Source organism: Octodon degus, unplaced genomic scaffold, assembly GCF_000260255.1.
Source record: "Octodon degus isolate 3935 unplaced genomic scaffold, OctDeg1.0 scaffold00166, whole genome shotgun sequence".
Taxonomy (NCBI): Eukaryota; Metazoa; Chordata; class Mammalia; order Rodentia; family Octodontidae; genus Octodon; species Octodon degus.
The window spans coordinates 3,673,533-3,690,146 of record NW_004524742.1 but is presented as its reverse complement, the minus strand read 5'-3'; the positions used below and the strand labels follow the sequence as shown (position 1 = coordinate 3,690,146).

Sequence of the window (16,614 nt, the reverse complement as noted above, 5' to 3'; positions counted from 1 at the left end):
AAAAAAAAATCAAACAAAAGCCAAGACAAATTCTTGGACTGTTCAAAAATCACCTGAGTGATGTATAAGATATCAAAATTAGGCAAGGATATTAATTTTAAAGAATAAACAATTCAACCAGTCTCTGAAAACTGTGAATGTTATGCGACGCAATTTTGAGAAAAGCAAGGGTCAGCACACGCTAATCAAACACACCACTGGAGAGACTTAACGTTACGCGAGGTGTCACGAGGGAAGGGGTTCTTTGATTTGGCTGAAGAACTTCTGAGGAGCTCAGATTTATTTCACCATCAATGGAAAGTCACAGAAATGTTCTGAGAAGCAGAGTACAATGAAGGGTGTTATAGCCGGAAGAAGGGTGTGAAAGACCAGTGACTGAAAAGGAAAATAGGGAGGAGAGGGAAGAGCCTATGCCAGCTGCTCAGGCAGGCAGAAGTATCCAGATGAGAAGAGGACACATGAACTGGCAAAGACAAGGAAATAAATCAGGGATGCTGCTGATTATACAAGAACATACAAAAGACACCAAGAGAGTATTCTTAGGTTTGCAAACACAGGTAAGCCAATCACTCCCCTCTTCTTGGATGAGAACTTGAATGCCTCCCTTGAACTCTGAATACTTCCCATGACACTCTGACCCACGCTTTTATCACGGCTTTTGGCCTCTTCTTACCTTTCATGGTAGCTATCTATTTATATTTCTAACCTCTCTTATTCATAAGTTAAGCTCCAAAACATATAAGCCGTGTCTTTCTTATTCATGTTTTTCAACCCCACAGCCAAGCATAATGGCTTATACCTGTCATCCCAACACTTGGGACGCTGAGGCAGGAGGACCAATGCAAGCTTAAGGCCACCTTAAGTTCAAGGTCAGCTTGAACTACAAAGAAACTGTATCAAAATAAAAATTAAAAATAAATAAAATGACCCCCTATAATACAGTATCAGACACATACAAGGCATTAAATAAAATGGTCAAATAAGTGAGTACAGCCTTTTTGGTAGTTTTTAGTAAAGTGACTAAGAAGTACTTACAGAAAGCAAAATAAATTCATCCTGAACACTGTAAAACTTGGAAATATCCTTCTGCATCCACTCACTGAATATCAAGAACACACTATACACTGACTTTTTAGACTTTTAAGTGCTAGAAACATGCTGACAAAGACCCTACCCTCACAGATTAGCTAACTTATGAAGTATTAAGATAAATCAAGGGCTGGTGAGATGGCTCAGTGGTCTAAAGCACCTACTTAGAACAAGCTTAACAAAGCACAGGGACCGCGGTTCAATCCCCCAGCACCACATGTCAGCCAGCCCCGCCCCCTGGTGGGCTGAGCTGCCCCCCCCACATAATAAATAAATAAATAAATAAATAAATAAAAGATAAATCAATATAAAATTATTAGGTATGCCAAAGATTTTGAGGACAACCAGAGCTAACAGGATGGAGAATGCTGAGAAGGGGTAAGTACTTAATTACCTGAAGTTGCCAGGGGGAGCTTCTCCTAGGTGTTAAAGTGAGTTACTGGAAAGTGAAGGAAAATACCCACATAAATACTTAAGGAAAACTGTCTAAGTATGGGCTGGTGAGATGGCTCAGTGGTCTAAAGGACCTACTTAGAACAAGCTAAGCTAAGCAAAGCACAGGGACCGCGGTTCAATCCTCCAGCACCACATGCCAGCCAGCCCCGCCCCCTGGTGGGCTAAACTGGCCACACACACACAAAATAAATAAATTAATAACCAAATAAATAAAAAAAATTTTAAATAAATTAAATTTTAAAAAAGACTGTCTAGGTAGAGTGAATACCATGCACAATGTCTTGGATTATTACAGAACAGAAAAAAGAATCAGTACAGTTACTATGGCTTGAAAAAGAGAAAAACGAGAGAAGATGAGATACAATGACAAGTCCTCTGGATTATGGTTCAAATTTTCTGATGTGATGGAAAACTATTGAGAAATGTTGAACACTACACCAGCATATCACTTACATCTGAAAAGGCTCACAGAGCTGCTACCTGGAGAAACAGACAAGAGTGGAAGCAGGGAGGTGGTCTGCTGGGCAGACTCATGGTTGGATGCAGGTACAGGACAGGGAAACCTGGTTCCTGCACTGCTTCTGTCCTCAACAACAGCATTAGGAGAAAAACAAATGAAGTTTTATTTTTCCATTCCCACATTTTACATAACAATGAGTAAGAAAAGGCTATGAAGTGATAAGAATGCAAAAGAAGAATGGCACTTGGGGGCAGAGAGGAAAGAAAGGCATTCTCTATAAAAGCTAGATGCCAGCCAGGGGTGGGTGCGCACATCTGTAATCCCAACACGTGGGAGGCTGAAGCATGAGGATCACTGCGAGTTCAAGGCCAGCCTGGGCTACAAAGTAAGTTCAAGGCCAGCGTGAACTACAGTGAGACCCTGTCTCAAACAGACAAAAAGAGAAAAAAAAAGGCTAGATGCTATCAAATGTTAGAGCTCAGTGTTTTTATACCTTTAAATTTTTTAAAATCCTCTTCTACAACTCTTCTCCCCAGAAAACAACAAAAATAAATCCGTAAACCCAGCAAATCTCCTCTTCCCACTAATAAAGTATAACCACATTACATTATAGAATTAATTCAGAGCCACTGGGTTCTATGTGTATATTCTTAAAGGTATTTGGTAATATGTCTGAATGTAAAAAGCCCCAATAAGTCAGTAAATAGTTCTCTTTTACTTCCTACAGGAGCTTAAACCGAGGATCCAACACTGCATATTAAAAAGCAAGGGAGGGGGCTGGTGAGATGGCTCATGGGGGCTGGTGAGATGGCTCAGTGGTCTAAAGCACCTACTTAGAACAAACCAAAAGCACAGGGACCGCGGTTCAATCCCCCAGCACCACATGCCAGCCAGCGCGGCCCGCTGGTGGGCTGAGCTGCCCCCCCCACACACACAAATAAATAAAATTTTTTAAAAAAGCAAGAGAAGCTGACCTTTACAGTAAGGCCTAAACTCCTGTGTATTTTCAGTTTTTTAAGACCTCAAGAGGCAAAACAGATTTTGTAAATAAGTTTCCTTAAATTTTTATATTTAAACAATATGCTGGGACCAGGGAGGTAGCTCAGTAGAATAAGCACTTGCCTGGCAAGAACAGGGTCCTGAGTTCCATCCCCAGCACTCCCAGAGAAAAAAGAAAAACAAACAAAAAAACCCCAATATACTAAGAATTGAAGAGGATTACTTAAAGAGTAAAACCTTCTTTCTTAATACATCATTTACCCAACAGCCATTCACTTATTACTTAAATTATGGCATACACACTTTTAGTTATATGGCTTGAAAATTACCTTGAAGTTATTTTCTTTTGGTTTTCTCCTCATTATTATATTGAAAGTGTCATACACATCTTCTGCTCCACTTTGGATAGTATTGGTCATATCCTGCTGATACTGGTTTGGATCCAAAAACACTCGAAATGTCCTTGATTCTCCTCGAAGATTAGGTCTGGGCTCAGGTCCTGGACATTTTGGGTTGTTAAACAAAATGTAAATGTTTCAAATATTAATGGTATTTCTTTTCCAGTAACTCTAATCATTCCTCTTAAACAGAGAATGCCTTCTTTTCATATACTTCCAATTCTAAGAAGCTGAAAGCACTTTCTGACTCTAAATCCCGTTTCTTCCGTGTCACGTAATGTTTACGATGCAATTCCACGAACTGCAGTATTTGTCTATGCCTTCAACTAAGAGCTCTTTTATCAGTCACTCATAGCTCTTACTAATGCCTTACATATAATAAATAACATTTTCTGATTAAATAATATTTATATTTTAGGATACATATAAGGTACTGTCTCTCTAGTCCTTAATTTGACGTCGGTCCTTCCCAACCTCTTACATGTCACCTCGTATCATCAGCACGAAAGGAAACTTCACATGCACAGAAAGACAGGACACTGACATCCAAAATCCCAGAGGCTTTTTCTTGTACCTCTGCAGCCTGATGTTTATTCCATCCTACCACCATCCCCTTCACCTGCTTTCTTTTATTCCACAGATCAACAGGCCAACCACATGTAGTTTAGCAATGGCATAGTCTCAAAATCACAGGTGCTAGAAACTGACTCAAGTTTTGAGGAGCATTTAGCAGCCAAACTGGAAATTAACCACTATCCACAAATACAGTTGTAATTTTATAAGTATATTTTTAAAAAGTTAGGTTAAGACGAAATATAGGAAGTAAAGCCATGTTGTTATGTTGAGCTGTGGGGGACTCAGGTCAATAATTTCTGACATTGCCAGTTAAACAGAAGACCCAATGCTATTATGGGCTACTGGACTCTTTTAGAATATTTTGCTGAGTTTACACACCTATAATATTCAACAACGGAACTTAAAAAAAATTGGGATATAACTATGAATGTCCATTTTGTATCTGTGTATTCAAAGTGGTTGGGATAGATATATAGTTACATTCTCTTAATAGAATGATTTGTTCTAATGGTGTTTGTAAGTAGGATCACAAGTCTGCATCTTGTACAGCAATTAACCACTAAGAAGAATATATGCAGTGTATTATTTGTTGAAATTCGATTTGATTTGAAACTGTCTCATTGCTGTATGTTTATCAATAAAACTTTGAAAAGAAAAAAAAAAGTTAGGTTAACAGAATAAAGATTTTCAAAGACATAGTCAGTCATAGGCATAAAACTTCAAGAGCAGTCCTCTACTGTAAAAGTTTAAATGGGGATAGTTGGAATCTCAGGCAGGGCAGCTCCTTCTGTAAGACAGTTCTAGTTGGATGTTGGCAGCCAAGGACCTACCCACAAAAGCCTGCCATCAACCACCCACTCCTAGTTATCTGGCAATCTATTTATCACTATATATTACCAGATGCACACTAGTACTATTCCCAATTGAGAGCCACACTTGTATCAAAGCAAACCAGTATGACTTATGAAGAAAGAATCAGGCAAACATCATTGTACACAAAAAAAGCTTTAACAGGACCAGGGAAATAGTTCAGTGGCATAAGCAACTGCCTCGAAAGTGCAAGGTCCTGAGTTTGATTACCAGCCCCCTCACCTCAAGAAAGTTAACTCCAAAAATAGCTTACACAGCCAGAAAAAATGTGGTTTTTAAAACAGTAATTATAAAAAGGAAGACTAAAATAAAGGTGACTTGCAGCATCTTCTCCTTTCCGGTGTATAACACAGACTTCTAAAGGAAATATTTAGTGACACATAATTGTACACATTTATGAAATACAATATGGTATTCAATACATCTAACACAGAACTATGCTTTTACCTATATGAAGTAGGTACCTTACACATATTTTGTATGTAAACTTTTGTGTTGCGTATGTAAAACAACAAAAAATTTTACCTAAGAAGCAAAGAAGGAAAAGAGGCAAAGAAATTTATCATTTATTATGCAGACATTCTCAAATACAGAAATGAACATACCATCCTCAATGACACGCCCTTTATCATCCAGCATGCCCTGGATTTCACAGCCTCTGACATAAACCAAGCCGACCTGCTCAATAAAAGGTCTCCTGCGGTCAAATTTAGTACCATATGGTTTTGTGGGACGCACAGTAATCAAAAAGCATACATCATGTTTACGAAGACCTAGTAAAACATAATGAAGATGTTTTCATTTATTAGAATTTCATTGTTTTCAGTACTTCGCTACCAAATTCTCAATCTCTGATAAGAAACAGTTATAAAAAATTGAAATGACAGGTAAGCATTGATATTTGTATTGCACATTTATAGGTTTTCTTACCGTCTTTAATACTCAATACTTCAGAGCAATAACTAAAATAAAAACCTTTTTTACACTATAATTAAAGTTTTATGTCATGAACTCAATCTTGAGTAAGCCTGAAAGTCAAGCTGCAGCTCCAAAATTGGATGCTTATGATCATTTTTATTTTTAACATTCTCAATGAGTAACCAAAAATATGGCTGGCATATCATTCATCTATCTATTTAAGAGGTCTGTAACACCAGTTGAAGCAATCTATCACTGCCACTGCAAACAGCCTATTTCACTATATAAAACAGGTCACACATGAACAAGTCACAAGGCACAACAATGTGGTTCACATGTAGCAACTCTGAATAGATACACTGGCAAGTACTGAAAAATTTTAAAGGGAATGTCACAAAGTCCAAGGATTTTCCATCATCAAATCAAATAAATGAAGTCAACTGGCTTCATAGTCATATTAAAAGTACAGAATCTGGAAGAAAAGGTACATTAAAATTAACGCTCACTGCATATGTTACAGATAATCTGCATTTCTTTTCTCACCCACGTTTTTACCTATCATACAGTTAAAGCTTAAATAGTCTACTTGCTTATAATCTTAGAATTAAAATAAACTACATCAAGTCAGTGATGTGAATGTGTGGCTAGCAGTATTACAGTTATTATGGTTTGTTTTTATTTGGAGCTGTGTTAGTGTGAATAAAGCTAGAGATATCTGATTCATAATAATATTCCATGCAAAGAAACAGGAAGGCACCAAGAAGTAAAGGGAAGTGTTGTACTCTCTGAGTTACGCTCTTACACAACTTCTAAGCCATGGAGCCAATGAAGTGGCCCAGAGAAAACCTTCCTAATGTCACGTCACTTTTTGGCACTGCTAAGGGGTGATCTGAGGAGATAGTGATGAACTTTAGATTTATACTTCTTTAAATCTCTATTACAATCAACTCAACTCTCTCAGTTCCCAATCATTTGTACCTACTCCTTCCTAGCTGTACTTTAAGGAGCAGATTCTAGCACTCAGGTTCATTAATTCCATTTTTTGTTTTTGCGATTGAGTCTTATTATGTTATCCAGGCTTGTTTCAAACCTCTGGGCAACCTTCTGGCCTCCCGTCTGGGCCTCCCAGTAGCTATGCCTATACCACCATACACAACTCTTTTTTCCTTAAGGTTAGACGGGGTTGATGGAGAAGATAAGGACCTGAGCTTCAAGTTTTCTTGAAGGTACAAGAAAAATGTTTTCATAATTTTAAGTTTATATTTTTCAAAAATATTCTCTATTTTTATAATGTAGTATTAACTATTATTTACAAAATTCTGTTCCCATTTCTATTTGGTCACCTATATGTGACAAAGATAGGGGCTGAATTTGGGCCCTATGGTGGCCACTACTCTTCCCACCATATCCCATAATATGAATCACTCACCCCAAGATGCTCTACTGATCCCTATCTTGTTCACTGAAGACAGAGACAAAGACACAAAAGATGAGAAGGAAGAGAAGGAAGAGAAAGAAAAGAGAAGAGAAGAGAAGAGAAGAGAAGAGAAGAGAAGAGAAGAGAAGAGAAGAGAAGAGAAGAGAAGAGAGAAAAAATGGAAAGGAAAGAAAAAGAGGTGAGCTGAACAGAGTGGTGCACACTGTCCAGCACTCAGGAGGCTGGGACAGGAGGATCACAAATTTAAAGCTGGCCTGGGCTACAGAAACAGCTCAAGACAAGTCTAAGCTACATATGAGTGCCCACACTCTAAAAACAAAATAAAATAATCTCTCTGTCAGCAGTCTCCAGAACAACAGGAGAATAGGGAGTTTCAAGTAAAACATTCTGTTCTGCCATAATACTAAAAGTAGACCTGTCACCTATCATATATAAATGCCTATAAAAGATCTCTCACAATTTCTAACCATTTCTATTTGGGGGAATAACCAATAAGTTTTCTCAGCTGATTATTCTCTGTGTAGGACAGTGTTTCATACATCTTTTTTTTTTTTTTTAATTTTTATTTATGTGTGTGTGTGTGTGTGTGTGTGTGGCCAGCTCAGCCCATCAGGGGGCGGGGCTGGCTGGCATGTGGTGCTGGGGGATTGAACCGTGGTCCCTGTGCTTTGCCTAGCTTGTTCTAAGTAGGTGCTTTAGACCACTGAGCCATCTCACCAGCCCCTGTGGGATAGTCTTTTTTTGTTTGTATGTTTGTTTTTGTTTTTTGGCAGAACCGGGGATTGAACTCAGGTTCTTCTGCTTGCCAGGCAAGTGCTTATTCTACTGAGCCATCTTCCCAGCCCGAAACAACCCCCTTTTTTTTTTTTTTTTTTTTTTGGCGGAACTGGGGATTGAACTCAGATCCTTGCGCTTGCCAGGGAAGCGCTTATTCCACTGAGCCATCTCCCCAGCCCCGTTTCATACATCTTTAAGTCTCAACAAATGGTAGTAAGAATGGGACTGTCTCCACCAACTTAATGTCTTCTAAGGGTCAGCAGTAATAAGGGTGCAGTGATTCTATATGAGTAATGAACAGGCTGGAAGTCTTCTGGATAGAGAAGCTGCAAAAACAATCTGTCGCAAACCATACACAACATAGTAGCCATGTGTTAAACATTGGACTAGCTTCGTTGCTAGATCCCTTCAGAATCCTTTGATAAATACATGTGTTCTCTATGTTTATAGCTATATTGGGAGCAATAATTTCTGAAAATGGATCCATTAAAGGACTTGCTTTCCTTCTAGGTAGAAGGGGATTAAACCCACTGGCTGACTCTTTCTCACAAAAAGGGCAGCGCATAGGGCTCTCACAGACAGCTGGCGGGAAAATATGACAGCGCTGATTACAAACTAGCTCACGTGCCATTTCTGGCACAGGTGTTAGCAATGCTTTCACTCTCTTTGACTTAATAACTTTGAACACACTTGCTTCTGAAAAAAACTGACAGCATTCTCACAACTGTCATGTGTCCTTGAATAAAACTGATTGTATTCATTCTTTGATTTGATAAAAATAAATCATTTTCTTCTGAGTTGTTTTGTCATACCCCTCCATCCTTTCCTGGTCTTTATTCTTTTTTTTTTTTTTTTTTTGCAGAACTGGGGATTGAACTCAGATCCTTGCGTTTGCCAGTCAAGCGCTTATCCTACTGAGCCATCTCCCCGGCCCCTTGGTCTTTATTCTTGAAGTATATCTACCCCTATTCTCTCAACTTTGCTTTGACCTTCTGCAAATATCAATTTTGTTAAAATATGTGTGCAAGTTGTATGTGGGGTTCTCCCTTTCTTCAGTGATTACTGCTGCTTTAATTCTTTTCATACTGATCTTAAATATTCATAAATTTTTAAATTTATGATTTAAAATGGGTTTCCTCTCCTCTATGTAAACTGTTTTGTTTTGCTTTTTTTTTTTTTTTGCAGAACTGGGGATTGAACTCAGGCCCTTGCGCTTGCAAGGCAAGCACTTATTCTACTGAGCCATCTCCCTGGCCCCCTCTATGTAAACTGTAATTTCAAAATAATTTACAAATTTTATCCTTTTCATTAAAATACTAAGATACTTAAATATTTTTAATGATTCTGAGTATTTCTAAGAATCTGCAAAACAAATGCTGTTCTTTAAATCTAATTTTAAGAATAAAATGTAATATTTAAAAGAATAACAGTAAAGTACTAATGCTTGAAAGGAAAAATCTATATACTAAAGAGGTCAAAGAGAACTTCACTTTTTGAAACACAAATTCAGAATTACCTTCCCATTCATCTTTGATGTGATCTCTGACATTCAGATTGATGGTCACATCTGCACGAACTCGGGTTGGCCAGTTTTCACCTATGTTGGGTTTGGCAACCTCCACTACAGTGAAAGCCACAATGGGCTGGGCCATCCGTGCCCAGCCACCAAACACAACACCGCCATACTCAGACTGCCTGGAGACCAAGAAGTGGCTGGTTACTCAAACAAGAAAATAACTTCAATTTTTATACAAGTAAAACTAGTAAGAATAAATGCTTAGCTAGTATTTAAGTCCTAACATTAGTAATCCTTATTTCTAAACTAAAAAAAACCATCCTAAGTCATATATGTAAGAAGCATATGTGACAGTATGAAATAAGAATGAGGACCAGAAATGAAAGGGAGCCAGAAGTATATCCCTTCAGCCCTGAGAAGAAAAATGCAATACTAGTCATATGAAGGCACTCTGGAGGTCAGTCAGTTCATCATACAGAAAAACAATCTAACACAATTTAATTTCTGCTTTAGTAAGGTATAACTGACAGAAAATTATATGCATTTAATATGTTATATTGTAATAGACATATACACTGCAAAATCACTACCAAAATCAAGACACTAATATATCCTTACCACTCAGCTACCATGAGAATAGTTCTCATTCTTCCCCTAGGCCTCCTGCTCTAGCAAATTCCAAGCATATATCAACTGCGCTATTCTCCACAAGTTACACCTCGTGTGGCCGCATGTCTGTACTCTGTGACCACACCTCCCCATTTCCCCACCCCTGGTCCCTCACAGGCACCCTTCTACTTTGCTTCTAAGCGCAAGTTTTCTAGATTCCAAAAGTAAAACCATCAGTATTTCCATTTTTATATCTGGCTTATGTCATTCCGTATAATGCATCCATGTTCATGCACATTACGAAAACTACTAGGACTTCCCCCATGTTTAAGGCTTTTAATATGTTCTACAGTGTGCGCATACATTTACAGTACATTTTCACACTGTCTTTGTTATTCAACCATTGATAGGCACAGGTCATTTTCATACTATGGCTACTGTAACATTTCGTGTGTGTGAATAATGTTTCAATGGCCCTGGGAATCTCTTTGGTACAGTGATTTTATATCTTTAAATACATATCCATAAGTTGGACTGCTGGGTCTTACAGTTCAATTTTTAGCTTTTCAGAAATTTATATGGCTTTTGGGCCGGGGAGATGGCTCAGTGGAATAAGCGCTTCCCTGGCAAGCGCAAGGGCCTGAGTTCAATTCCCGGTTCCGAAAAAAAAAAAAAAAAAGAAAAAAAAGAAATTTATATGGCTTTCAACAATGGCTGTACTAATTTACATTCCCTTTTTTTCCTAATTTACATTCCTAATGGTGCATAAGGGTCCCTTTTTCTTCATTCCTGCCAGTATCTGTACTTTAATTTTTTCATTAACAAACATCTTAACAGGTATGAGGTGATGATCTCTGACCTGCAGCCCCGAGTATTACTGTTAAACTTACACTCTCATGTTTGTTAACTCTTTGCATGACTTCTTTGGAAAAATGTCTAGTCAGGTCCTCTGTCATTTTTAAGAAATTTTTTTTTTTCCTGTTGAGTTACATGAGTTCCTTATATACTTTGGATATTAACTCATCACTGACTACATGGGTTGCAAGTACTCTCTCCCGTTCCATACAGGTGCCTTTTTGTTGTTTCCTCTGCTGTGTAGAAACTCTGCAGTCTGATGTTCTACCAATCTGTCTTATTTTTGCTTTTGTTCCCTGTGCTTTTAGTATCATATCTAAAAATCATTCACTGCGGGGGTCGGGGGTTCGATCCCTAGCCTGCCATGCCGGCCCCACCCCCGGGGCGTGCTGAGACAGAAATTGATATTGGGCGTGGTGACGCACGCCTGTAATCCCAGCTCTTGGGAGGCTGTAAACAGGCGAATAACTAGAGTCCGGTCTAGTAGTGAGACCCTAAACACGCTGTAGACCCTTCCCTAAAATAAAAAAATTAAAAAAAAAAAAAAAAAACATTCATAAGATCAATATCCTTCATCTTTTCTCCTATGTGTATTTAGGGAATTTTATACTTTTAGATCTTAGGTTTTAGTCTATGTTGAGTTCATATTCAAGAATGGCATAAGTCAGGGATTAAATTTCATTTTTTTTTTTTGCATACAGATATCCATGTCTCCCAACACCATTTACTGAAAAAAAAAGCATCCTTTGTATTCTTGGCATATGCATTAAGGATTAGTAGATTATGTACGTGTGGGTTTATTCCCAGATTTTCTATTCTTTTAATTAGCTTCGGGCTGGTGAGATGGCTTAGTGGTCAAAGCACCTACTTAGAACAAGCTTAGCTAAAGCACAGGGACCGCGGTTTGATCCCCCAGCACCACATGCCAGCCAGCCCCGCCCCCTGGTGGGCTGAGCTGGGCACACACACATACACACACACACACAAATAAATTAAAAAAAAAAAAATTAGCTTCTGTGTCTGTTGTTATGCTTGTAGCTTACTGATTTGATAACAGTCTTCTAAGAAACACAATTTGAAGTCAGTGAGATGCCTCTCATATTGTGCTTGATCACGACTGCTCCAGCTAGTCAGGGCTTCTCCCATGTTCCTCTTTAGTGTCCTCTCATTTCATCTGAAAGAACTCCCCTTACATTTCTTAGCAGGCAAATCTAATGTTAGCAGATGCTTTCAGCTTCTGCTCATCTCTCCTTTATTTCCAAAGGACAGCTTTTCTCGGTTTTATTTCTTTGCTTTCTGATGGAAAGCTTTACTTAATTTTACTCTATTTCTTCTCTTTCCCTTTCCCCTCAGATAGTCTCAACTGTTATTTTTATCTTCCATTCTATATTTCTATATGCTGCTCTAAATATATTTTCTAAATAAACTACAGTCATGGGCTAGAGAACAAAATAAGCTGATTGCAAAAACTAGAACCACTAACATCCAAAAACCCATTCTTTCTCATGGTAGTCTAACTCCTGCTTTAGTCTGTATACTAAACAGTGTATCTGGGAAATCTGTAAAATAAAAACTGTAGCAGCATTCAAACACCAGAAGTAGGGGCTTGCAGGTTAGCTCAGGTGTTTAAAGCACCTGCCTAGGCAAACTCAGGCGCGGGGGACTGCAGTTCGATCTCCAGCTCCACAAGCCGCACCAGGCCCAACCTTAAGGTAGTATAAGACAGCCAAAAACCAAAAGTAACACACTAACAAAAATAAAGTACACCCATTGTAAAGGCTTTGTGTCTCAACAAAAAACTTGAAAACAAGTTCTGTAACCCAGTGACTTATTAGCACTGGAGCAATTTCTATATGGGTTATGTAGAAAAGAAGGGCTGTGTAAACCCTTATGAAATAACTTTGTATCACTTTTTCCATTTTTATAGCTTCACTGCAATAAAATTTGTTCATTAGGAATGTACATGGGTTCAACTCAAATTTTTTTCAGTAAATGTGCAGATATGTACCTATCACTACAATCCAATTTCTGGAACATTTCTGTCATTCTTTTAAAAGTTCTTTCTTGTTCAAGTGTAGGCATCTCTAGCTCCCGTGGTCTAGGGAACCACAAAGCCATTCCCCTTACAAAACCTACTTGAAACAGAGCACTGTAACGTGCTTTCCTACTGCCCAGGATCTCAGTATCCTGAGGACATAATCATTAGAAACACGTCATGAATAAAAGGCCTCAGCTACTTTTCCACCTTCACGATGCATGGATTAGCAAGAACACTGACCCCTGTGTCCAGCTCATCATCATTTTTTAACAGCTTTCAAAGGCATTAGGAAAGTAAATTTAGAAAAATTTATCATTACAAATAAATGAATTAGCTCCAACTGGTTACATTTCTTTCTCTTACCAAAAAAAAGATGTAATTACAAAATTTTCCTCTAATAATAGGCCACAGGAATTCCTAAGCATTTTTATTCTATTTGCCATTTACATAAAATATAAGTGAATTCTATTTGCTGAACTGCTACTTACTAAATTGCTATTTTGCAAAGTGGCCAAAATTAGGCACTAAATTTAAACATATAAACTCAAGGTAATCATAAACTTGAAGGAAGTTTTCTGAGCAAGCACACCCACGGGGCCTGAATAATGGGCCGTGATTTCAGCGGAGCTGTGGGAAGGGATGAGCAGCCAGTCGGCACACAGTCCACAGTGCAAGCCTGCTTATTGACTCAACTGATTATTAAGTCAAAAATACCTCTTGCTGTGTTTTATAGTCTGACCCAAAATAACTTTTCACATAATAATTAAAAACTAGAACTGTGTATAAAATATGGAAATGAAAAAAACAGACCATAATCACAGTGTCCATGGTAGCTCTCTGTAATTAGCAAAGAGAGAAGTCTGGAAGATACCTGAATCAGTTCACACTGAAAACACAATATGGTAAAGAAAATTCACTTCACAAAATTTTAGTCATTTATATTTGTGATATACAGAACATATGTCTATTTCAGTGAGATAGTGAATAAAGAACATTTATTCAAAATCAGTCATGTCGGGGCTGGAGAGATGGCTCAGTGGTCTGGGGCACCTACTTAGAACAAGCTTGGCAGAGCATCGGGGACCGCGGTTCAATCCCCCAGCACCACATGCCGGCCGGCCCCGCCCCCTGGTGGGCTGAGCTGGCCACACACACACACCACTCTCTCTCTCTCTCTCTCTCTCTCTCTCTCTCTCTCTCTCTCTAATAAAAAAAAAAAAAAAAAAAAAAATCAGTCATGTCTAAAAAAATCAAAGTAACCTTCACAAATCCCGTAATGCAGCCAGGTGTGGTGGTACAGCCCTGTAATCCCAGCCCTTAGGAGGCTGAGGCAAGAGAATTGTCACGAGTTCAAAACTGGTCTTGGCCACATGGTGAGTTCAAGACCAGCATGAACTACACAGTAAGGCCCTGTCTCAAACACAAATCATAATCCAGAACAGCTGATGAAAACGTCAGTGAGAATTTTCTTAGCTGAACACATTCAGACAACAACAGGTACGGTACACTGCCAAGTTTAAACAGAAGTGTTCCTCAAATAACTAGATCTACTCAGTTTACTTGGGTCTCTCCAAGGTACTCTATGCCTGGGGGCAACAGTCCTCCATGCAGTGGAGAAGATGAACCTTTTATTTTAAATTCCATCCAGGACCTAAAACTACCCATCTTGGCCTGGTAGAGGACTACACATCCTTCCCGCTAAGGCCCAGCCTGGTCTCCTCAGTGTCTCTCCCTGTCCTCTCCTCCCTCATCCTCAGGTACCAGCCCTGCCTCCAAGTGCTCAGAAACATATTTTATATTTTAGCACATTAATATATTTTATTTTAATTCACATTATAGAAATTCAAAGAGGAAATATCTCCTAAAAGGCATCTGCATGCCAAGAGTGCTATTTGTGAATACGCTATGAATCTCCTGACAGATCCCATTATGAGTGAGCCAGTTTACCCACCATGGCTTCATTCTGCTGACGCTGTCCTCGATGTCTTGCCTAATCTCATAAGTTGATTCTAGGCGAAAGAGGTTAAAATTCCTTAGGAGGTAGTCATGAAGAGTTAGAAACTGCAGATTTAACTTGGGAAGAGCAAGACAACCTGAAAAAGAAAATGATGTTCATATTTGTATTGTTCTTTACCTCTATCATCTGCTTAATGTATTTAAAAAAAAAAACAGATGTGGTTAGAACCTAAGTATATCTTAAATGCAATATATTTTATAAAGTCTCATTTTTATTTTCCACCCAGAAATTCAGGTTAACAAATGCTATTAAGAACTATAGGCAAAGGATGAATTTCACTATGGTACATGATCAACCTATCAGTGACTGATATGGAAACAATAATTTTTTTTTTTTTTTTTTTTTTTTTTTTCCGGAACCGGGGATTGAACTCAGGCCCTTGCACTTGCCAGGGAAGTGCTTATTCCACTGAGCCATCTCCCCAGCCCCAGAAACAATAATTCTTATACGTATCCAAAGCCATTTACTTTAGCATAGTATGAAGTAGCTCAAAAGTCTTCCTACAGCCAGGTGTGGTGGCACATGCCTGTAATCCCAGCACTTGCCAGCACTAGGAAGGTGAGGCAAGAGGATTGTTGGGAGTTCAAGACCAGCCTGGCCTACAGATTGAGTTCAAAACCAGCCTGAACTGCATCACGAGACCTTATCTCAAAAAAGAAAAAGTCTTCTTATTAAAGCTTAATTTGTATTTGCCAAGTTTTAAGGTAATACTACCATAACTTAGCTCATGGAAAAATTTACCACGAAAACTAGAGTAGCATGTTCTATTGTACAGACAAATGCCCAATGAATACTATTGTGCTCTGGATTCTTCTTTTGGCTAGATTTTAAGGACAAAGCAATGCTTACATGTTATTGAAACTTTTTTGATTATACTGATGAACAATATTCTTCCCATGCTCTTCCCTTAAACTATTTTTCTTGGATAATTTAGTGGCTGACTACTCCACTGCATTATCACTCAAGAAAAAACATTCTGGTTAATTATATTTTCATGGTCCTTATCCACACTATTGAAGCAATAATGAAAGAACCTGAAAATACAAACACTGGAGAAAATCTTACAAACTGACGTGTAGTTCAAATGGCATTTCTTTAAGAACAGAGGCTGAGAAAAAGCATCCTTTTTGATAATACATCTTGATAAAACAAAGCAAAATAACTGCAGCCAAATCAGTGTTACCACTCTTCCACCTTCACTCAATTAATAAACACCCAGGTGTATCAATATATTGACTGACATCACAACAAAGAGATGCAGAGTGTGTGTTCCTAAAGAAATACACAACCACCAAGAATCCCCTCAAGGGAGGGGAACATCAGTCTGCCGAAGTGTCGGCATCTAGGTGCCAATTTCTAAGAAAAATGATGGGTAGAAAAGTATGGTTCACTGCACGAGAGTACTCAACCTGAAAAATCTAAGCCATCAGAAACTGCAGTTCTTTATTGGGGCTGGTGAGATGGCTCAGTGGTCTAAAGCACCTACTTAGAACAAGCTTAGCGAAAGCACAGGTACCGCGGTTCAATCCCCCAGCACCACATGCCAGCCAGCCCTGCCCCCTGGTGGGCTGAGCTGGCCACACACACACACACACACA

General features: G+C 38.6%; 1 protein-coding gene across 1 annotated transcript in view; it reads right to left on the bottom strand.

Annotated features, from left to right (window-relative positions):
• Aqr (aquarius intron-binding spliceosomal factor) overlaps nt 1–16,614 on the bottom strand; it is a 124,484-nt gene that overhangs the window by 48,962 nt on the left and 58,908 nt on the right. Inside the window, exons 13-16 of the mRNA XM_004643139.2 lie at nt 14,951–15,092; nt 9,498–9,676; nt 5,454–5,621; nt 3,334–3,503 (exon numbers count right to left, since the gene is read on the bottom strand). Of these exons, the coding sequence (XP_004643196.1) occupies nt 3,334–3,503; nt 5,454–5,621; nt 9,498–9,676; nt 14,951–15,092 (659 nt within the window). The remainder of the gene's footprint in view (nt 1–3,333; nt 3,504–5,453; nt 5,622–9,497; nt 9,677–14,950; nt 15,093–16,614) is intronic.